Source organism: Squalius cephalus (assembly GCF_949319135.1).
Source record: "Squalius cephalus genome assembly, chromosome: 4".
NCBI classification, from domain to species: domain Eukaryota; kingdom Metazoa; phylum Chordata; class Actinopteri; order Cypriniformes; family Leuciscidae; genus Squalius; species Squalius cephalus.
Genome location: NC_137125.1, coordinates 52,391,024 through 52,414,068, shown reverse-complemented (window position 1 = coordinate 52,414,068; position 23,045 = coordinate 52,391,024). Strand labels below are relative to the sequence as shown.

The window sequence follows — 23,045 nt, the reverse complement described above, 5'->3', positions numbered from 1 at the left end:
TGACAACCAGCAATTAAAGCCAAGATTATTACAGCATCTTGTCAAAAACTAGCAAATGTCAAGGTTATGTGGAGGGTAAACGGTTTTCTTTGTATTTTATTTTGCAGAAGTTCAGTAGATCTATATTTGGCTCACATAAAAGACCTTCTTTGTGGTAGAGTTCTGTTTACTGCTGGAAGTTCAACATTGAACAGCATTCGCTGGGTTTAGTTTAGAGAGAAACTAAATTGATGCTATTGTTATGGAGAAATCTATCATGTGTTCATTTGATGAGCTCTTTTTGTCCTGTTTTTAACAGTCAGGTTCATTTGGTTTTTAGTTTCTGACATTAATGATGCTGATGCCTGTTTGACAGTAGAGTCAAGGGGTCTCATTCATGAAACATTCGTAAATATACAAGTAAATATGTGAGTGATTTGCGAGTAAAGAGACCTTCCCGAAAACTCTTCTCCTGATTCACAAATACTTCGTAAACGTCAGATGTGTGTGTGTGTATGTGTGTTAATGAATTCAAATCAGTCGTAAATGGGACGCGCGTGCACGCTCATTTTCAATTACCATAAATCCCGCCCATTAAATCTGATTGACAACTATTTATGGGCATCATATTATGACACCAAACGAAGGATTTCAACATGTCTTCTCAAAAGCGAATGAAAAAGAGAAATTTCTCAGATGCAGAAATTGAAGTTTTATTATCAGAAGTTCATTCAAAACGCCACATTTTATTTTCAAGTGTACATAGTACTGTAGTCTCGGCAAGTAAGTCTGCGCGGTCTCTGAAAATATGCCTTTTGCGCAGCGCTCTATCTGCCAAATCTAGCAAAAGCGATATATCAGCCATCATGAATGTTTCTTGTTATGCCTGATTTTGGCCATTTTATAGGAAACAATTTCCGTAACAATTAAGGGGCTCTCATAATAAAAGTAAAAAGAAAAAATTTATGTAATTACAATATATATTATTTTTTCAAAATGCTGTGTAAATATGTACCCGATTAAGGTGAATTAAAATGCAGCCTTATTAATGAGTAAAACGTTCGGATGTTAAACGCACTATTTACGCGTGGCTGGGAGCAGGTGTAGATTTCTTTCGTACCAACTAACATTTGGAAAATACGAACATTTTAATGAATCCGAAAATTTACGCCAGAACCACTTTACACACGATTTACACAAAAATTCGTTCTGCTTGTGTTTCATGAATGGGACCCAAGGTTTCTACAAACGCTTACATTTTTGGCTTTTAAGCATTTTGATGAAAAAAAGGAAGCGTGCATAACATGATAATGAATGACTTTTTACCCTCTATTTCACATTATTTGTGCAGCTTTTTTGTAATTATTATTTTAAAGGCGATTCTTATTACTTTAATATAGTATGTTTTACTGTATTGCTGTAAAAATACTATCTGAAATGTTTTTTTATTTAAATCAGAATAAATGCCAGAAAACTATCAGGATGTATACAGTAAATGCAATTTTTTTTTTTTTTTTTTTTTATCATTAACTTTTTATTTTATAGTGATGAGAATTAGATTTTTTGCATTATGATAATGAAAATTTAATATTTAAATAATATTCTAAAATATGCCTAATTTTCAGACCTTACAATATAATGAAAGGTCTGAAACTTTTAATGAAAATGGTAGCCATTGGGGAAACAGTCATATCTCAGTTATGCTTTTTATCAACAATTGGTCAAACAAAAGAATGATTATTTGAAATTAAGAAGCTGTCAGCCAGGAGAAGTAATTTATTACAATGGCCAAATCAAATGCTTGAGGCTTTGATCCCTATTGAGATGAGGAGGGTAAGTAGGCTACGGTTTCATTAGGTGCCATTCGGTACTTTTGATTTAGTCTAATTTGTAATTATCTCTACGGGCAGGCCTCTGATTAAATTTACAGATTTAGGTCAGTGAAATTTTATACATACACGTCACGTGTTTATCAAAATAACACCATGTACTCAGAGTACACAAAGTGATAATAGTTTGAGTCAGAAAATACTTTGTCTTGACACATGTTGGCATTTACTTGTTTTACATATACACTTTGTGAAGCCCATTAATAAATGTTTTGATGGGTTTTTTTTTCCAGTCCAGAGAAGGATCTGAAGGATTCTCTTCAGCCATATGAAGCAGCCTACCTGTCCAAGTCTCTGTCCCGACTCTTTGACCCCATCAACCTTGTTTTCCCTCAAGGAGGCCGAAACCCACCCTCTAATGATGAACTGGAGAGCATCATAAAAACAATAGCCAGGTACACCTCCAAAATACATTATAACTCTTTCATTATACTGCCTTCTAAGATATCTCATTTTGGCCAAAATGTTAAAGGGTAAGTTAGCTGATTTTCAACCAGCTTTGTATTTTTACAATGTCAGTAGTATATGTGATCCTGGATCACAAAACCAGTCACATGTCGCACGGGTAAATTTGTGGCAATAGCCAACAATACATTGTATGGGTCAAAATTATTGATTTTTCTTTTATGCCAAAAATCATAAGGATATTAAGTAAAGATCATGTTCCATGAAGATATTTTGTAAATTTCCTATCATAAATATATAAAACAATTATTTTTGTGAGTGAATGCAGCACAATCGCCAACATAAATGGACAACTTTAAAGGAGATTTTCTCAATGTTTAGATTTTTTTTGCACCCTCAGATTCCAGATGTTCTAATAGTCGTATCTCGACCAAATATTGTCATATCCTAACAAAACATACATCAATGGAAATCTTATTCATTCAGCTTTCAGATATATACATCTAAATAAAAAAAAATGACCCATGTGACTAGTGTTGTGGTCCAGGGTCACATATGTGCATTTCAACTAAACAAATCGTTTGTCAGCGAAAGTCCAATATTTAAAAAATTGATAAATCTACAGATCAAGCTTCCACATTTTTGTATTTCCACCCACAGACAGTCAGATCGACAGAGAAGAGTGCCAAAATCAAAAGTGCATTATGGGTGTTGACGGTTTTTACCAAAAGGGAATGCCATAGCCCTTTTTCTGTTTTCTCTAGTCATGTAGCACTGATTATTTAATTTTTTTTAATTGAATTTCCTCTGCATAAACAGCCAAATTTTATTAAAAACCCATCTTGCCAGTGGTGAATTACCCCTTTTAAGGAAGCATTGCATGTATTTTCGATAAGGACGGCAATTCTTATACTAAAAAGCCTTAATTTAATCCATTTTTATACTAAAAAGCATTGATATAATTAACAGTCTAATCGATGTACAGATGGACAAATAATGGGCTGGAGAATTGATGTTGATTAGATTAGACTACTGACACTATTTGTATTGACTGTAATTGGTTGATAGTTGATCCTGTGTGTTGTTTTTGCACGTTAGTGAGCTGAATGTTGCATCAGTGGATTCCGGCCTGACGATCGCAGTGGCCAAGAACGCAGCCAAGACGGTGCAGCTCTTCTGCGTCAAGTCAGAGCAGCTGGTAAGAGACACACAGGGATAATGAGCTAGGTTGAGCGGGAGGCTGTCAGCTCTCATGCCCCTCAACCCTGCCAGGGAGGTGACGTACACGGTTGGCGAATGAGCTCATTATGAAAGCTGGGGAAGGTTTGGGCTCATCTCAACAAGCGTCAGAGAATCAGTGCACCTGCTGAGAGCCGTGACCTGGACAAGAGGCGGGGAGGATCCCAACCTGCCTAGTTAGGGGTGCTAGTTGCTTTGGTCTATAAATCAGGCCAAGGTGAGAATACAGAGTGAGATTGCGTCAGAATGCAATGCTAGGTCAGTAGTTGCTCAACTAACAAATAAATACCAGTAAATGGATGAAAAATCTGTATGCAACACAATGTTCATGCTATTAGTTTACTAAATGTACTCCTCTGTTGTTATTTTGTGGGCATTGAAGTGGTCAGAGTGGTTTGAGTGTCCATCTCAATGTAAATATTGACCAGTTTCCCAATGATCATCCACATTGAGTTACATGAACAGGCGTAACAAACTGTTCAATGAAATCCTTAATCAATAAATCAGTAGATTTAGCTACGAGTTAGCTGAAAAACTGATCTAGCTTTCTGAGAATTAATTATTTAAATCCTTAATCAGTCAATTTGTCCTGCTCTGCAAATATCCTGCAGCTGACTTCAGAGATAAGACAAAAAATCATTTAAAGGCAACATGAAATCTTAATTTGTCCTATTTACTTCCTTGAGGGGGAAAAAAAAGAAACATTTCATGGTAATGTAAAACCTTGACATCAACATTGATACAATTATAAAATGGTAATTTCCAAGCCTGGAGAAAAGTCATGGAAATAACTGTAGCAACCATAATTTTCTTGTTGTACTTGGCTCTAAATTCTTCATAATTTAAAACAGGGGTAGTCAACCTGCCAGTAATTTTCAGTGATCCTGAACCTTGGTTAGGTGGTTCAGGCATGTTTGATTTAGGAGGATGGGTTAGGCTGAATGGTACTGTAGCTCTTCATGAGCAGATTTGAAATTATTTCATTGCCTATAATGTCTCTATCGGGTAATTCAATTTTTTATCCACATCCAGTAATCATGAACACTTGAAAAAACGTCATGGATATTCACCTGTAACTTTCTGGTCTTTTAAATAACTTGTTTGTATAATCATGCCTGACCCTACATTATTTCTGGCTGAATATTGTATTTCACTCCGACCATTATGAAAGTTCAGTGTGTTTTGATTACTGATTCATGTTGTCAGACTTTTTGTTTGTATGTTTGATTTCTTTCATTTTCCTCTAAGCTGTTTAAACTGCCTCTCAGCTTTAGAGAAAAGACTTGACGAGGTCAATCTCCATTCACTGTGAGCTGGAGGTGTGATTGATTGTGCCTGGCCAGGGAGGGTGTGATTGGATTAGTCCGGTGTCTGTCCTCGAATCACTGGCCCACTGACTCAATCTGTCTTATGTCAGCAAGCAGATGAATAACGAGAGTTTGGTTCTGTTATTTCCTTCAGTACAGATGTGTGGGATGAGCCATCAGAACCCTGTGAACTCGACTCAGGGTCAGTTCAGAGCCAAACCTTGACCTCTCCTTGGACTGTCTTCAGGAAATGATATCATAGTAGCATATTGAATAAATCTCTTAAGCAGGCCTCACAATCTTGGGAACAAGAATATCTCCAAGACACAGATGGTTTCTTTTTTATCAAACCCAGCTTAACACAGGCAGCAAACAGACTCCATCGGTTAATGGATGGATATTAATGAAGACAAAGGGAAGGACTGTATCTCTATTGACCTCTCATATCCTTCCTGCTGTGATAATGGAACGGGACTTAAACCATCTCTGATACACAGATTTACGCAGAGTGCACTTGCAGGGAGACTGATTTCTGAAATGTGGCTAAAATTGCTGCCCAATCTGCCGTATGGATGGCTTTGAGAGTGATTTTCACAGAAGCTGAAGCCAGTGTCCTGAAGATGCATTGTCATTGTCCAATCAGATGATGCAATTAATGCCAGCTTTCTTCAGTAGTTATGCTGCGAAATACTGTAGTTTTACTTAAACTATCGAAGAGTGTTTGTAACTTAACTAAAAAAAAAATATTTCAACACTTATTGTAGCCTACTATTGTTTCAAAAATGGAACTTGGCTGTAGTTTAGCTACTTTAGCTAAGCTTAAAATGGCTCGTATCTTGGCAAGCTACAGTTTGAAAGAAGTTTCCTGTAATCTGGTTTAGCTATAGGGGAAATATATGACAACAGTGCTCTTCTCTGAGGATTACAGAGGAATGATGTTTTTGGTCTTCGGGCAGACATGGGGTTGCATGGCAGTTAATCTCAGAATGGTTCATTTATTGGACTACAGATATGCACCGGGGGCTATGCTTTATTTAACATCAGGTGTGAAGGAGCAACCCATCTAGAATCATGACAAGTGTTACTGCATCTCCTCACCTGCCACGGGAAACGTTAATTAACTGTTGCCTTTCCATTTTTAGACCGTTGCCATGGTACCCCCGCTGCCACCATCCTATGTGGCTTTTCCTCGCAGACGATGTGTGATATTTCTTTTTCTCCCCAATTTTATTTCCCCAGCCCCCAACCTTTGATGAGAGGAGGCTCTGCTGCTTTTTTACGATTTCGACTTTGAGTTGTTTTGTCTGTAGCGGCTGTTTGTTTATGTCAGGAGGCAGCAGTGCAGCACGAATATGTGTTTGTGTGCGGTGGTCCACTCGTGACTAAGACAGACCTCTGCTTGTTAGTTCCTGTGGTGTGGCACTAAGCATGGCAAATCCTTCTTCTTTTCCCCCTCCCTGTTGCTCACCCTCCTACCCACAATGCCACCTGCTTCTGCTGTCTGAGCTCCATGGTGACGCCGTGTCTCAGCATGCTGACCGTTGTGCCACCACTGAGCAAAGCGCTTCTGACCTCAGAGGAACACTGGGATATCTGGGGAAATTAGTGGTAGCCTGCGGTCACCTCGCTTTTGAAGTTGACTCTTTGATTATTTACTCAAGTCTTTGTTTGTGACACTTAATATTGCTTAATCCTTCTATTTTCTCCCTTTCTTCTTTCTTCTCACTTCCTTCTGTCTTTCTCTCAGCTGTGTACGCAGGGGGACGCCAGTCAGGTGATCGGACCCCTGACCGAAGGCCAGAGGAGAAACATTAACGTGGTGAACTCTCTTTTCCGCCTGCAGCAAGCTGTGGCTAAAGTAAGAATGCCGTCTCTTATTCAAGACACTATAGTTATTATAGGTTTAGTTCACTCTGCAATGCAGGATTTTTTTTCATTTATTCACCCTCGTGTTGTTCCAAACCCATATGACTTTCTTTCTTTCTTTAAACAATCTGTTGATGATTTAAAAGACTGTCTCCTGTACTATTTGACATGCTGTCAAAGGGAATGGAGTAGGATGCTCAAGCTGCAAAAATCAGTAAAAGTACCATACTACAAAAAAAAAAAAAAAAATCAGTAGAAGTGCTACAATAGAATTTGACACACAACTTGTGTGCTAAATTCCAACATATTTGAATATACACGGCTCCAATAACATTTGACAGGCGTGGTAAATGGGAAAATCAAAAATGTCCTCACACAAAGCTGATATAGCTTTCATAACACTTGAAATATAGTCCATAAGACCTAAGAACTATTTATGTGGTACTTATTCTATTTCATTGTATTGTAAATAAAAGCTCTCTGGACATTCTCCACAAAATCTCTTTTTGTGCTTTTAGTTCTAATGGCATGTGGTGATTTAATAGATGTTTTGCCATTATGTGCTTCCCAAAGCTGTGTTTTATGACAGATGCTCATAAGAACTCAATCAGCAAAATGCATGAAATCACTACTAGAAAACTTTAGTGGGTATTCAAATATTAGACTGTTTGAAGTTATTATCGAGTACTGCAGTATTATAAAACTCCTCTATGTGCAGGACACCTGTCTATAGAGAACTTATGGCTGCAGTGCCTTTACTCAGTCTTTCCTCAGGAGAGAGTCTTGGGGAAACTGCAGACTCATCACCAGTCATATCTGTACTATATGAGTGGTGATATTTCACAAGTGGCTTTTTAAGCACCAGATGATGTAGTTCCCGGTCTTCCTCATTAAAAAAACATGACAGCAGAAGCTTTTTCTTGCCTGTGATTAATAAGGTAATAAAAAGAGATTACTCTATGATTAAATATTTAAACTGGAGGTGATCAAAGTTTTACTTGTGAAAAGTGAGGCTGCTTGTTTCAGTGGGATTTTTTTTTTTTAGGAATTATGGTTTAAGGGCTCTAAACGTTGGATGATTTCTTACTTTGAGTTGTTTTCAGGTTATATCTGGACTGGGCACATTTCCTCCAGCAGCAGAACAATCGCTCACATCATCTTTACAGGTAAAGCAAAAACTGCAAGATCCCTTTTACACCTAGTATTAACATCACAATGATCATGAAGCATATTCATAGTTAATATAGCCTAGCTTCTAGATTAAATTACAATGCATTCTGCTCGAAACATCACATTTGTGGTTACATTCAAATTCAAGGATATGTGCTTTTTTGCTATATGAACATGCATAAGCTGACTGTAAATGATATATAGTCACCAAATAAAAGACGAAATACAATCAAGACCAGTCACTGGAGATGCATGTTAATAATAGGGTGTAAACGACGCCTAACTGCATTTGGTCACATCAATATGTTTTTATACATGTGTTTTATTTAGACATCAGCTCACAACAGGTTGTAACAGATCAACTGAAGTTCAGAATCCAAGTGCAGTTTATTCCAATATCTAAAAGTGTACAAAAACAAAACGATGACTTGAAAATAAATGTAACATGAACTTGACTAGGCTTAGTATGGCGTGGCATGTAGGGCTGTAATCAACCAAAGAAAATCTTGGTCGAGTGAAGTCCTGAAATGTTCGACTAAAAATCGACTAAAAATGACGTTAGGAAAAAAACGTTAAATTAATTAGCTGCACACTGTGCGCAGTACTTGGTAGCCTTGTAGTCAGCCTAAATGAATTATAAATAAACATAAAAAACTAGTAGGCTATTTGCAGTATATTAAATCATTTTTGACCTAATTATTTTGCACTGAAATGAGTCTGACACACGAGTCTGTCGGCTCTGACAGCGTTGCATCACGTGCACCTGCGCAATATCATAGCCTATGATTTCCGAAAATAGTACTATGTTGTCAACTAGTGATATCATTACAAGAACTTTTGAGGAATATGCAACATAATTTAGACAATTGTTTTTGTCATATGTATTATAATAACTGACAGACACTATCATTTCAGCCGCTCTGTGCAGCTCGCACAGAGCAAGGCTGAACATAGCTCAGCTTCGCGGCTGAGACACGAATAGACTATTATTAACTTAAAGCTTTTACTCTTAAACACAAAAGGCATGTCCACTTTAATAAAAAAAGAATATTTATTAAACAAACCAGATCAAAAGCAGAAACGAAATAGAGTGCATAACTGAAAAATAGTCTAGTAGCCTACTTTCTTCAATATGTCTCCAGTGGGTTGGGCTAATCCAAAAGAAGTGAAAACAAGGGGGGTGTTCTGAAGACAGACTGTTACCTGTGAAATTAGTGAAGTGAAATTAGTGAAATTTCTGAAGACAGACTGTTACCTGTTACCCATTAGCAATTAGTGCTTTCCACCTGATGAAATGAACGCGGCAAAACTGATGAAATGAACGCGCCAAAAAATCGACCAATCAGAATTTTGGTCGAGCCAGAACGTATCAACCAATAATCGACTGGGAGATTACAGCCCTAGTGGCATGGACATGAAACTCACAACAGCGGGTTACAGCGTAACATGACAAAGCTAGACCCAGAAACATGGTAACATTAGGGCTATGAACGCAATGACACAATGGATTAATGGAAACTTGACACAATAGAAAAACAAAAGCACAAGGCATGATCACATGGGGAACATAGGAATCACATGACATAAGCAAAAACCATAAAAACAAGAACCCAACCAAACACCAACCTTGCACAGGTAATGCCCTCTATATTCATAACATTAATTTGACTTTTTGCATTAAACATTACATTAAAATGTAAACATTAAAAAACATTAAAATTGCTTTTCAGCAACAAGTACACTGCACTATTTATGCAGACAGTGGTGCGATACACCGTTAAGCTTTGAGTATTTGTTTGTGCATCTGTGATAGAAAGAGATTAAGAGGCGCTCGCATGGGACAGTGAACAAAGGGTCAGAATTTTGATAGAAATGCTGCAGCCGCACACAGACACACACAGAGGCTGAAGGTGGTTTTAGAAAGTAATTGGGTAAACATTGAGCTGCTCTGAATTCATCTGTCTCTCCCCTGAGGTAAATTGGCTTTCAGATGAGTAAACTGGTCATTCTCTTCCCCCTTATCTCTTTTAACAAAACCTGCCAGCTGTACGGGATCGCATTCACTCTGTAACCCCTGATCTTTAAGTGTAAACACAACAGTACAAGGTGAAAACACACTACCACACTTTACCACCCACTGTCCTCAGAGTTGGGCACCCACTCTCCTCCCATGTAGTGTATGTCATCTAAAAAAACCCTGTCCCAAATGGCTCACCTGCACATGACCCATGAAGTTCATGAGATCATGGTTATCAGAAGATCTTCCACTTACCCGATTGGAAAGAGTACAGTACTACGTGCCAAAGACTTGTCAAATCAAATCACCTTTATTTATACTGATCAAAATTATAAACGCAACATTTTTGTTTTTGCCCCCATTTTCCATGAGCTGAACTCAAAGATCTAAGACTTTTTCTATGTACACAAAAGGGTGGGGTGGATATTGGCAGGACCTGGAACACGCTGTCATATACGCCAATCCAGAGCATCCCAAACATGCTCAACAGGTGACATGTCCTGTGAGTATGCTGGCTATGCAAGAACTGGGATGTTTTTAGCTTCCAGGAATTGTGTACAGATCCTTGCAACATGGGGCCGTGCATTATCATTCTGCAACATGAGGTGATGGTCGTGGATGAATGGCATAACAATGGGCCTCAGGATCTCGTCACAGTATCTCTGTGCATTCAAAATGCCATCAATAAAATGCACCTGTGTTCATTGCCCATACCATAACCCCAGCATGGGCCACTCGATCCACAACGTCGACATCGGCAAATCGCTCACCCACACGCCGCCATACACGCTGTCTGCCATCTACCCTGTGCAGTGAAAACCGGGATTCATCCGTGAAGAGAACACCTCTCCAAAGTGCCAGATGCCATCGAATGTGAGCATTTGCCCACTCAAGTCGGTTATGACGACGAACTGCAGTCAGGTCGAGACCAGACCAGACGAGCATGTTGATGAGCTTCCCTGAGACGATTTCTGACAGTTTGTGCAGAAATTCTTTGGTTATGCAAACCGATTGTTGCAGCAGCTGTCCGGGTGGCTGGTCTCAGACGATCTTGGAGGTGAAGATGCTGGATGTGGAGGTCCTGGGCTGGTGTGGTTACACGTGGTCTGTGGTTGTGAGGCCGGTTGGATGTACTGCCAAATTCTCTGAAATGAATTTGGAGATGGTTTATGGTAGAGAAATGAACATTCAATTCACGGGCAACAGCTCTGGTGGACATTCCTGCAGTCAGCATGCCAATTGCACACTCCCTCAAAATTCAGACATCTGTGGCATTGTGCTGTGTGATATAACTGCACATTATAGAGTGACCGTTTATTGTGGCCAGCCTAAGGCACACCTGTGCAATAATCATGCTGTCTAATCAGCATCTTGATATGCCACACCTGTGAGGTGGATGGATTATCTCGTCAAAGGACAAGTGCTCACTAACACAGATTTAGACAGATTTGTGAACAATATTTGAGAGAAATAGGCCTTTTGTGTGCATAGAAAAAGTGTTAGATCTTTGAGCTCAGCTCATGAAAAATGGGGGCAAAAATAAAAGTGTTGCGTTTATAATTTTGTTCAGTGTATATAGCGCTTTTTACAATACAGATTGTTTCAAAGCAGCTTTACAGTGATAACAGGAAAATAATCCAACAAAGTTTTTTTTCTGCTGTACAGCAGATCTAGAGGAAAATAGCATCTTAATCCAGCTTAAGTAAGTTCAGTGATGCTTCATTTAAAAGTTATTCATTTTGTTAATTTACCTATACAGCAGCTCTGGAGAAAACAGTGATTTCATAGTCCGGCTCAGTTAATTTCTCATATAATGGTGTCAATGCAGGCAGATCAATAATATTGTTGAATATTAAATGTCCCAACTAAGCAAGCCAAAAGCCAAGGCAACAGTGGCAAGGAACCAAAACTCCATCAGGTGACAGATTGGAGAAAAAAAAACCTTGGGAGAAACCAGGCTCAGTCGCTCAGTTCTCTGGCCAACGAACAGTGTATGATTATGATTCAGGCAGCATTACAGGTCAGATGTTAAATTGGATCAGAACATTCAGCTCCATCTGAAATATTCTGTAGTCACATTCGATATAAACTTGTCCCAAATGAACTTGGACTGACTTGCATCACCAAAGTGTAGAACTGAATGGCATGAGGGTGCCATTTAAGACAGGACATCATCCTTCACATTTCTACTCCTCTCAGTTCCTCATCACATCACACTCTTTACATCTAATTTGAACCAGAACACAACAAACACAACAGAATGAAACAAGGCACCAATACCTCCCAACCTCCAGCTGGGCAGAGAATGATGGGAAAGCTAAATCTGGTGAGTATGTGACCACCAACTTTGTTGTGAAGGGGTTTAGGAGGAAGAGATGTGCACAGGAGATTTGCTCTTTATCTCCTGCTTGCAGGGAATTTTGCCAATGGCCGGTCCTATTTGGTCAGAGAGACCTATTGGGTTTGCATTGATGTTGCTCAGAGATTGAGAGTCAGATAAGAGTCTAGGACGAGCTGCCATGAGACACGCGATGGTCGGACTGATGTCCCATCAACAAATGTCAGGCAATCACATGGAAGGAGGGGAGAGCAGGTGTTAGAAGGAAATACTACACAAACCAATGACCTTCAAAAGAAGAAACTCTTTCACACGTTCAATAACAATAATTCTCTCTCTTTTTGTTAAATTCACATTCTTTTTTGTGTCTTTTGCAGTCGGTTCAGGCTTTGATGAGTAGTGCCGTTCAGCCCCTGCTGAATTCTGTTACTGACTCCGTCGAAGCAATACTCATTACTATGCACCAGGAGGATTTCTCTGGGTAAGCAAACACACTGTTATTGTATTTGTGCATTCAGCAACAGTATAATACTGCATATATTGAATGCATTCCAAAAACATACATGTGAAACTACTCAAAGATAAACAGTAGTATGCTAGACTGTCGTTATCATCTTGGAATTTAATATAGTTAGTTTTCATTTTAATTTAATGTTGTTTTGACTTTTGACAGTTATATCAAACAATGAGTCGAGAAGGATGATAATGAAATTGCTCCCAGTTCATTTATCACAGGGTTCCCAAACTTTTTTGACAGCCCCTGAGGATTTCAAAAATGTTGTCACATTTGCATGTTCAGTTCTCTGATGTTGATAAGATTATTATAAGTAGTAGTATGTTTTAACTCTATACAAATAAAGACAGAATTATATTACTGTTGTCAATTACAACTGCTTTGTAAAATAAATATTTTATAGTTAAAATGAAATGTTGCATGCTTCACTATGAAACACTCAGAACGTTGATTTTATTCATTGCTATATTGCCATTATTGTGCAGCCCTATTTATTTATTATAACTTTACACTTAATATAATTATTAGCGTTTCATCAACTCACAAACTCCCTGCAGTTCCCTCACAAACTGATCAACAAGTTGTCTAGAAAAGTAGTCAGAGTAGTCTAACGGGCAGCTGAAAAGTGAGAAACCTAACACCTAACAAATGAGATGTCAAACTTGGGATTTATGGTTGCACAAAGATTTTGTTCTCCCCTTGTGGGCTTTTTCTCAAACACTAACATGGCATTTGGGATTGTGTGCCATATTTAATCTTGTTGAGGGCAGTTCTGTGATCAGGTCTCTCTCAGCTCACCATATTTCAACATAAATTGTTTCTTAAAGCAAGAAAGTGTGATGGGGGTGTCATATTTCTTAACCATTTAAAAAATGTATGGGAGCGCTGCCAGCATTTTTAAAATTAGTTATAACAATGCTACAATGACAGGGTGATTTATTACTAGTATATTATTACTATTACAATTTAATACTAGTTTTCTAAATTTGTTTTGCTCCAATTTGACTTTTAATTTCACTATTTCCTCATGTTCAGTCTTTAGGCTTTACAAATCTCAATTCAGTTATTTGTGTCAAGCTGAAAGATTGTGTGAGAGTGCGAGTGCAACCAGAGTGCAGACATGAAAATCCTCATGATGTGGGGATGTACATGTGTGTTTTTGACTGTTTTAAAGGACACGTTCCCTGAAGACTCTTTTTTGCATTCATCTCTCGTCGTCTGTTGCTCTTTCTGTCATTCGTTGGTCTGGGTGGTCCAGCCAATACAACAGAGAGTGATGTGCCAGCGTTTGATAACATTTAAACCATCACCCCTGTAATTCAGCACAGCTTCCTTTTGTCCACATCTCTCGTCCCCTCAGGGCCACTGGAGTCAGGCTTGGTGGACTTGTTTTATTTCTGTCCCTGCTGTGGGGCACTCCTGGGGAAAGACGGCAGAGAAATAAATATGTTATAGAGGTGGCTTTGTCCAATAAACACCCTCAGTTTCACCATGTCAGCGGCAATCTTTTTTGTAGATGAGCTAAATGGGTGAATCTCAAAAAATCAATGTCCAAGTCATATTTTACAGTAAAATCAAAAGTAAGAAATAAAAAATGTATATTGTGTAAAAATGCAGGGCCATTTTAGTTCCATTATTTCCAAATATATATATATTTGTTTTAAATTAAGTATTTATATATTGTGGCTGTATTTGTTGTACTGTCTATAATGCATGCTGATTTTAATTAAAACAATCATTCTATTATAGTATTTGTATTCAAATCTTATATAAATGCTCTATTACAGTAGTGAGAATCATCAAAAATAAAAACGGATTAATTACATTAAAAAAAACTTAAAAGACATACAAACACATTTAGGTAAGGGAAATGATTTGTGCTTAATCAAAGCATGAAAATAATTGCATCCTGACATACATTTTTAAAATTTAGATTTTAAGGTAAAAAGTTTTGAACTATAAAGTGAGATTCACAAAAATGGCTTCTTCATGTGTGTAAGGAAAAACATCAGGGAAAACTGATTGTTACTTGCTAAAAGGCATTAACACAACCTTCCTTTTTTCACATTGTGTATCTCAGCAGTTCCAGTAGCGACAGATTTGTGATATTGATTATGTGACAGAGGAAATCAATGGTGTTGCTTGTAGCTGTGGTCTATGCTCACATTACAGGATTATAGTACCACTACTCTTTTGTTTGTGTATGTTTGCACCCAGTCCTCTACCCGTGGTTGGCCGCCCGGACGTGCCGTGCTCGCTGTACATGCGTGAGCTGCAGGGCTTCATTGCTCGCGTGATGAATGACTACTTCCGCCCGCTGCAGTGTCTGGACTTCCTGTATGACAGTACGGAGAATATCGCCCAGCGCGCCATCACCCTTTTCATCCGCCATGCCAGCATCTTGCGTCCGCTCGGAGAGGGCGGGAAGATGAGGCTGGCAGCAGACTTTGCTCAGGTGAGGAAAATGAGGGTCATTCGTCTCTCGTTCACAATCAAGGGGTCTTCTGAAAATTCATCATCTGCTCACCCTTGTGTTGTTTCAAATTCATATCCAACTTTCTCTCATCCATGAAACAAAGTATATGGGAACTGTTGTTGTCAAGCTCCAAAATGACAAAAACAAACACCATAAAAGTGATCCTTCTGGAGCACGTGTTAGCTTTCACCAACCATTGTAGCTCAAATCAAATATATGGTGCCTTTGACCAAATAATTCATTTATTTCCTTTATTTAACCAGGAGAATCTGAGAAAAATTTTCAATTTAAAAATGAAAATTCTGTCATTTACTCACCCTCATGTTGTTTCTGATCTGTATCCAACTTTCTTTCATCTCTCAAGCACAAAGTATATGGGAAATGGGGCTGTCAAGCTCCAAAATAATGTCTTGAATCCTTTGGATGTTATACATTAGCTTTCTGTGAGAAACAGAGCAAAATTTAAGCATTTAGTCACTGAAAATTCACTGTAGCTCTCAAATTAAACAAACGGCACATTTACTCACATCAGGTTGTTTTTATTTTTTGTATTTAATTTTTTTGACTTTATTATGATAGGATAGAATAGAGTAGACAGGAAGCAAGGTGGGAGAGAGAGGGGGGGACGGGATCGGAAAGGTCTGCGAGCCGGGACTCGAATTTGGGTCTCCTGAAGTGCAACGGCGTTATATGTCGACCAGTTGGCACCATGTTTAAGTTTGTATGAAAAGTGAACATTTTCTCACCCTTGTGTTGTTTCAAATTCATTCCCAACTTCCTTTCCTCCATGAAAGTAAGTATATGGGAACTGTTGCTGTCAAGCTCCAGAACACCATAAAAGTGATCCTTCTGGAGCTCGCGTTAGCTTTCTGAGAAACGATGCAAAATGTAAGCATTCACTGAAAATTCACTGTAGCTCTCAAATCAAATATATGGCGCCTTTGACCAAATAATTCATTTAAAAATGAAAATTCTGTCATTTACTCACTCTCATGTTGTTTCGGATCTGTATCCAACTTTCTTTCATCTCTAAAACACAAAGTATATGGGACATGGGGCTGTCAAGCTCCAAAATAATGATGTCTTGAATTCTTCTGATGTTATACATTAGCTTTCTGTGAGAAACAGAGCAAAATTTAAGCTTCACTGGAAATTCACTGTAGCTCTCAAATTAAATATATGGCATCTTTACTCACATCAGGTTGTGGTTTTTTTTGTAAGATATAATTTTGGCTTCATCATGATAGGATAGGATAGTATAGAGAGGCTATTGGCGCTGATCAGTTGGCACCATGTTTAAGTTTGACTGTTAAACTCTTATGTGTCTATATAGAAAGCATCGACTCCCTCTGCATCTGTGAGTAAACATCCCATGTGCATGTGTTACAGATGGAGCTGGCCGTGGCTCCTCTCTGCAGACGGGTGTCAGACTTGGGGAAGGCGTATCGTCTCCTGCGATCTTTCAGGTGAGTCTTAATTTACAGTCTGGATGATATCAGGTGACTTCATCTTCCTGTCCTCGACTGACTGCACTCAGCTCTTGATGTCACACACTCGCCGAGTGATTCTTTTGTGTGTATTTCTCACACAAACGCTCTCAATTAGTGTTATCCTTCGTTCTCCTCCTCCCCCCGCTGAGACGACGAGGTCGCCTGGAGTCTTCCCTCTGAAAATTGCTGTTAATTAACAGTGAGAGAGAGAGAGAAAGGAAGGTTATTAATGGAGATGCTCGTCTGATTAGCTGAGGAGAAGTCAGTGTCTGGATATACTCGAATGCTCACCTTACATTGCTCCTTTGTTGTTTGGCTTATAACAGCTCCATGTTCTTGGTCTTGATTTATAAGTGCACGTTATTCCAAATAAAATAAAAAAAGTGTTCTTTTTAGGGGTGGGAGAAAAAATCGATCCATCGATGCATCGCGATTCTCTCTCCAACGATTCTGGATCGATTCTGAGCTTAGTTTTTAACCAGATATGCGATGACTCTGAGTTTGCTTTAGAAACACCCGTAATCTGCTTTCTTCCAATTCCTCACACACATACATACAACATACACCACTCAAACTTTCCGTAAAATAATCTGTCATAAGTTCGGAAAGGTTGAAGCGAATTACTAGGACATTCACAGGCTTCATTGCACAGGATGCGCTGTGAGAGACGCGCGCTTTGTTTGATGTTACGTTACACTTGAAGCGTGCTGTCTCGCCTTTCGGTATTTTCCTTACAAATGCTCTACGAAGACATCATTTATGTGGTTTGGAAGGCAGTGGACTTGTATATTTAAAATATGAACCTCACTAACAGAGGCTGCTTTCAATTTCAAATGCTGACGCGCGCTTTGTTTGTGTAGATTGCTCGCGCATGCGGCTGTGCGACTCCGTGTAAGTGGTTTAATATACTAGTGCAAAATTAACGTAAACACAGCCAGTTATGTCTTAAGGGATTAAACGGACAGGACAAACCACTTTACTTCTTATATTTCAAAAGAGATCCGTGCGTGAATGCAGGTCTCCCACAGTCTTTGATGTCATAGTAAAAAACAACAGTAAAGATGAAGAAAAATCACTCACAGTTCTTGAATGGAAAACGTTCAGATAATCTTAAATAGGCTACTGAAAGCACTATTTGTTTGTTTGTTATGTTTCTATGCTCCTCTTTATTATTTGCTACTTACTAGTATGTTTTGAAGTTATATTAGTTTAAAATTCTTAACATACAACTGTTTTAAAAAAAAAATTTTTAATTTGTAATTTAAAAAAAAAAAGTACTTAATTACCTATGTAAACTAATGAATTAATAGGGAGGGGAGGGGGGAGGAGTAGATAAAGAATCATTCTGGAATTGGATCGGATCGTGAGGTGACTAAAGATTCCCACCCCTTTACATACTGTGAATCGTTTTTTTGAATCGAGAATCGTTTTTGAATCGAATCTTGAGCCTAAAAATCGATATCGAATCGAATCGTGACATTTTCTGAATCGTGCACCCCTAGTTGTTTTGTAATCTTTCATCAGGATATAATAACTTGCTCAGCCGTATTTCCGCTTCAGACTCTTTGCAAAGCTGCATTGTGTGTAAATGTGACAGTGATGCGTTAATGTTTTGTTTCTCGCTGAAAATACTCTTTTGGACATGGAGGAAGTTGTCAGTTATGAACTGATGTCTCATTTTATGAACACTTTAACTTTCATGTTTACTGACAGGTTTGATTCAGGCAGGTTGCATTCTCTGTACTTCCTCCAGGCAGTCTAATAAACATTAGTGAGGTCTCTCCAGGACAGCTAATCAAATTAAACCTCAGCTATCTATGCCAGCTCTGAGAGCGGCTGCCGTGCCTGGATCGCTCATGAGCAAGGCCTGATTAACCACTAGCAACTTTATTTTTTTACTCAATGTGTGTGTCTGAAGATGTCTGACGTCCACTGGGGAAATATGTTATTAAAGAGTGCCCTAAAGTAGAGAGATAATTATTAATATGGAGATATTGGTCTTGTTTGATCACACTGTTGAGGGACCGGAGATGGGAAGTGATGAAAATTTCAACCTGGTCTGAGGATTCCTAGAAATGGTTCAACTTGTAAATAATGTTTTTCATATGAGGACATAGTTGCCCTCTAGATGTGTTTAAATTTAGAGCTGATTCATGAAGGTATCTTGTGACTCTGACCTTTCCTCTGTTGATTTGGGCAGCACATGAAAAATAATTTTTGCTATTTAAACATCACAATTACTATTGCTATTGTAGAGGCTTGGGCTGCTACGACACCATAAACATATCTTACAATTAGGGCTGTCAAACGATTAATCGATTAATTAAATATTAAAATAATATAAATATATATACACAGTATATACATGCAAATATTTCTTAAATATATACATGCATGTGCGTGTATTTATATCTAGAAAATAATTATACACCGTACACACACATGTATTATGTAAAAACAAACTTTTATTTTGGATGCGATTAATCGCGATTAATCGTTTGACAGCCCTACTTACGATACTACACCAGCTGAAGTATCACAATACCGTGCAGTATTGAGTTAATTTATAATTCAAATATACAAAATGGACCAAATTTTCACGAAGACATGGATGTAAATGAAAACTTTTACTTTATTAATGAGAATGAACAACTGGCTATTGTTACCAATCAAATCAAATCAAATCAGTGTTAATAAAATCCATCTTAGCACTGCAGAAGTGGCACAGAAGCGACATGTGAAGTGACATTTAGATATATTTATCTTAAAGCTGCTCAGAGGTGGTATTAATGTATTTACACTGCAAATACTATTGCATAAATAATGTTATGAGATTAATATTTTAAATATAAAATTTTGAATATAGAAATATGAAATAGTAACAACAGGCCTACTTTTAAAGGAATTTCCCTTGCAGTGATTTTGAGTGGCTCAATATCGCGATATTATTACCTTTTCTTTTTGTTGTTGTTGCTATATTAATAACTTACAATGTTCCAAACTCTCTGAATGAACGCACAGGATAATAACACAAACCACACAATGTATAAACGAGAACTAAACGAAATCTGACCAAGAACAACTGAAACACAGGACTATATAAACAGGGGTAGAACAAAGGAAAGTAAACTAGATATGTGAAACTAATAAGTAACTATGGAAACAAACGAGAACATAATCAGTAATCGCTTTCCATTACCCTTCAAATTGCGCAAATTGAAATTACGCCCAATGGAAACACGTTAATTTCGCAAAAACTCCCATTTAGCGCGAAATAGTTTTTACGCTCGCATGAGGAGGTTTTTCAGGCAATTCGAAAAAGAAATAGTTCGCAAAACTGCAATGGAAACAGTTTTTGCACATTTACAGGTCAGCTGACGTAGATGGTGCGGTGTGTTTTGGACAGAATACGAGACTGAGTTCTTTATTAAACTCATAAAAGACAGAAGAATTATAGGAATACTGGATTATAAACCTCAAATAAATGCCACAATCAAGACCTCGAAGCAGAAATGAGGCAGAAACACACAGAAACATCTCATATGTGCCATTTATCCTTGCCATTAATGCTTGGAAAACACACATACGTCTCCTTCCATTAATAATAATGGCCAGTGCAGTGGCTGGGATATACATAAAGTATTCTAGACAGGCTATCAGTCTTTGAGTGAGTCATTAAACCATTCATTGAACTAATACATTCAAAAACACTGATTCATTCATTAATGAAACAAGGTGTTGAAATCCTTTTAAACTTTGAGTGTGAGACATGAGGCTGCATTCATTACATATGCATGAAGTGTAAAACAAGAAGTGCATAGCCTTATGAAAAAGAAAACATGTTTTCTTGCATTCCTCTGCTGTTGGTTTCTCAGTATTGTGGTATTACAATGTTGTGGTTATCACGACAGCCCTAGTCACTGAATCATTCATTCAAACGATTCATTCAAAACGGCTGATTCATTCAGAAACGAAGCAAGTAACTGTTTTAATGAAGAGCGCATTGAATCACGTGCATTGAACTGTTTTCATTGGCGAAATAGAGCAAAAGCATCAATATTGACAATATTGACAAATTGTCATTCAATGTTAACTTTGTTTATTGAACTGTTGTATGAAATCAATCACATTTGCAATCGTGCTGATATTTGGAAAAACAGCACTCTTGCATGTGTCATATTGCTAAATAATGTGTGTAATATTTTCCCCCCATATCTTTAAATTCCCTACTGTGATTGGAGGATAGTATGTATATTATAGCATAGCAATTCATTTATAATGTTAAAATCACATTATAAGGATTAAATGATTGATGAATGGAATTGTATTCGTCATCGCAAAGATGCTTCTAGAAACTTACCATTACACCTGTTCCAGAAGTGGTCAAATTAAAATGAAAATAGATAAAATAATTCAAAATAAAACTCATAATATAATGAGAATGCTTTACAATCTCATTATATTGTATTCAAGCATTGCACAAGCTGTTGAGAAGAAGTGTGCTTTTATTACCTAATTGATCGGATGAACGCTTTCCAGCTGGTGAACGCTAAAACGAATTTAAAAAAAGTATGTAGTCTTGCATTGTTTTCCATTCGGGAAAAAAAAGCATTGCAATCAAAGTCATTTAAAATAAGACTCATAAAATAATACGTTTCACTTTACGATCTCATTATATTGTAGTCAAGCACAAAAATGAATCCCAGACTTCACTGAACCTGGGATGTTTTTTCTGATTCTGAAATATGATTCTCATCTTGTCGGCGGTGAGTAAGATATCCGCTACGAACCCACTGGAGGACATCATTTGAGCTCCACTTTAGCATGTCACAAACATTTGGTGAATTTTATTGGACATTTTTTCATAACCTTCCAAATCTCCAGCATTCATTTCAGGCTCTAAATTACACCCGGTTTGAGATTTGCAGTGAATATGAATATATTTGTCTCTCTGTTTCAGGCCACTGTTGTTCCAAACGACTGAGCACATCACTAGCAGTCAAGCGCTGGGAGATTTGATTCCATACAGCACCATATTACATTTTCTGTTCAATCGTGCCCCGGCTGAACTCAAATCACCACATCAGGTACGCACACACACTAATGCAGAGGGATGGAAACCTCTTGGTTATAGATTCTCAAGGATTAAGGTTTTAGGTTCGGGGTGTTAGCAAGTTTTTGAAGTCAAATCCTGTTTACGATGCCCTAGAGCGGGGCAATTCACCTCAAGTTGCCCCATCGCAACTGCCCCTGTGATTGACCGACTGTAAGCAGCTTTAGATAAAAGCTTCTGCTAAATGACACATCTCATATTTGAGTGCTCGGACTGGAAAGGATGAAGATATTTTGGGCAGTTTTATAAAAATGAGGGTTCTCTAAAATAGCTTTAGCATGGGTGGATTTGTAGAGCTCTTATGTTCCACTAATACAGCTTTCCCTTCTAAACAGAGAGCGGAGTGGTCGATCTCTCGCTACTCTCAGTGGTTGGATGACCACCCATCAGAGAAGGATCGTCTCACACTTATTAGGTAAGATCCAATTCCACCACTTTCACAATAAACCTTCTCTGGAAGAATACTAACACTCGTTTGATTTAGCTTGGTTGTTTAGTTTTCTCATCTTACATTCATATTCAGTAATGTAATTTAAAAACAAACTAGAAATATCAGGGTTCTCACAATCACAGAAAACCTGGAAATAGCAGGGAATTTTAATCATCAAAATGTAATGTTTTTATCTATTATTTTATAGAAATTGCAATTAGAAAAAGCCATTTCTTTCTAAAAAAGTAAATGCAATTCATATATCCTACTAAAAATATTTATATTCACTATGAAAATGCCCAAGATTTTTCCATGACTTTTGCATGTCTTTTTCCATGACTTAAAAAAAGATTTTTTTATTTATTTCCATGACTTTTTTTTTTTTTTTTTCAGACCTTTAAAATTCCCTACTATTTCCAGACCTATAAAAAATCATGGACATTTCTTAAGTTAATATACATGTTTCTAGTTATGCTCAGCTCTAAAATATTTCATTGGCTAGAAATTGCATTTTGTGCATTTTTAATAATCCCTAATCATAGAAAAGCCAGGTGTGGGAACTATAAAATTCAGAAATTCAGACAAGGGCCCAGTTGCATAAACATAGCCACTATGTTAAGACTGTCTAGTTTGACTAACTTGCAATTAGCCAAGTTAAGACTTGTCTTGTTGATGCATTTCATATAATCCCAACCCTTTTAAACAAATCTACAAATACCCATAAATATTAATATTTGCTTTGTAATTGTAATTAGTCTTACTTCTCTGATTCAAATTAGACTAATATACCAGACCAGTTTTGAAGAAAAAAT

The 23,045-nt window shown here is 37.7% G+C and overlaps 1 protein-coding gene and 1 long non-coding RNA gene across 2 annotated transcripts in view; one reads left to right on the top strand and one right to left on the bottom strand.

Moving 5' to 3' along the window:
• cog5 (component of oligomeric golgi complex 5) overlaps window positions 1-23,045 on the top strand; it is a 77,032-nt gene that overhangs the window by 52,771 nt on the left and 1,216 nt on the right. Inside the window, exons 13-21 of the mRNA XM_079870024.1 lie at window positions 2,102-2,263; window positions 3,372-3,471; window positions 6,567-6,677; window positions 7,789-7,851; window positions 12,588-12,691; window positions 14,942-15,179; window positions 16,590-16,666; window positions 21,651-21,777; window positions 22,139-22,218. Of these exons, the coding sequence (XP_079726150.1) occupies window positions 2,102-2,263; window positions 3,372-3,471; window positions 6,567-6,677; window positions 7,789-7,851; window positions 12,588-12,691; window positions 14,942-15,179; window positions 16,590-16,666; window positions 21,651-21,777; window positions 22,139-22,218 (1,062 nt within the window). The remainder of the gene's footprint in view (window positions 1-2,101; window positions 2,264-3,371; window positions 3,472-6,566; window positions 6,678-7,788; window positions 7,852-12,587; window positions 12,692-14,941; window positions 15,180-16,589; window positions 16,667-21,650; window positions 21,778-22,138; window positions 22,219-23,045) is intronic.
• On the bottom strand, window positions 15,200-16,060 carry LOC307157980. Its single transcript, XR_013821157.1, has 3 exons — window positions 15,947-16,060; window positions 15,514-15,641; window positions 15,200-15,383 (listed from the first exon to the last, which is right to left on the bottom strand). It is a non-coding gene; the product is annotated as an uncharacterized lncRNA (long non-coding RNA).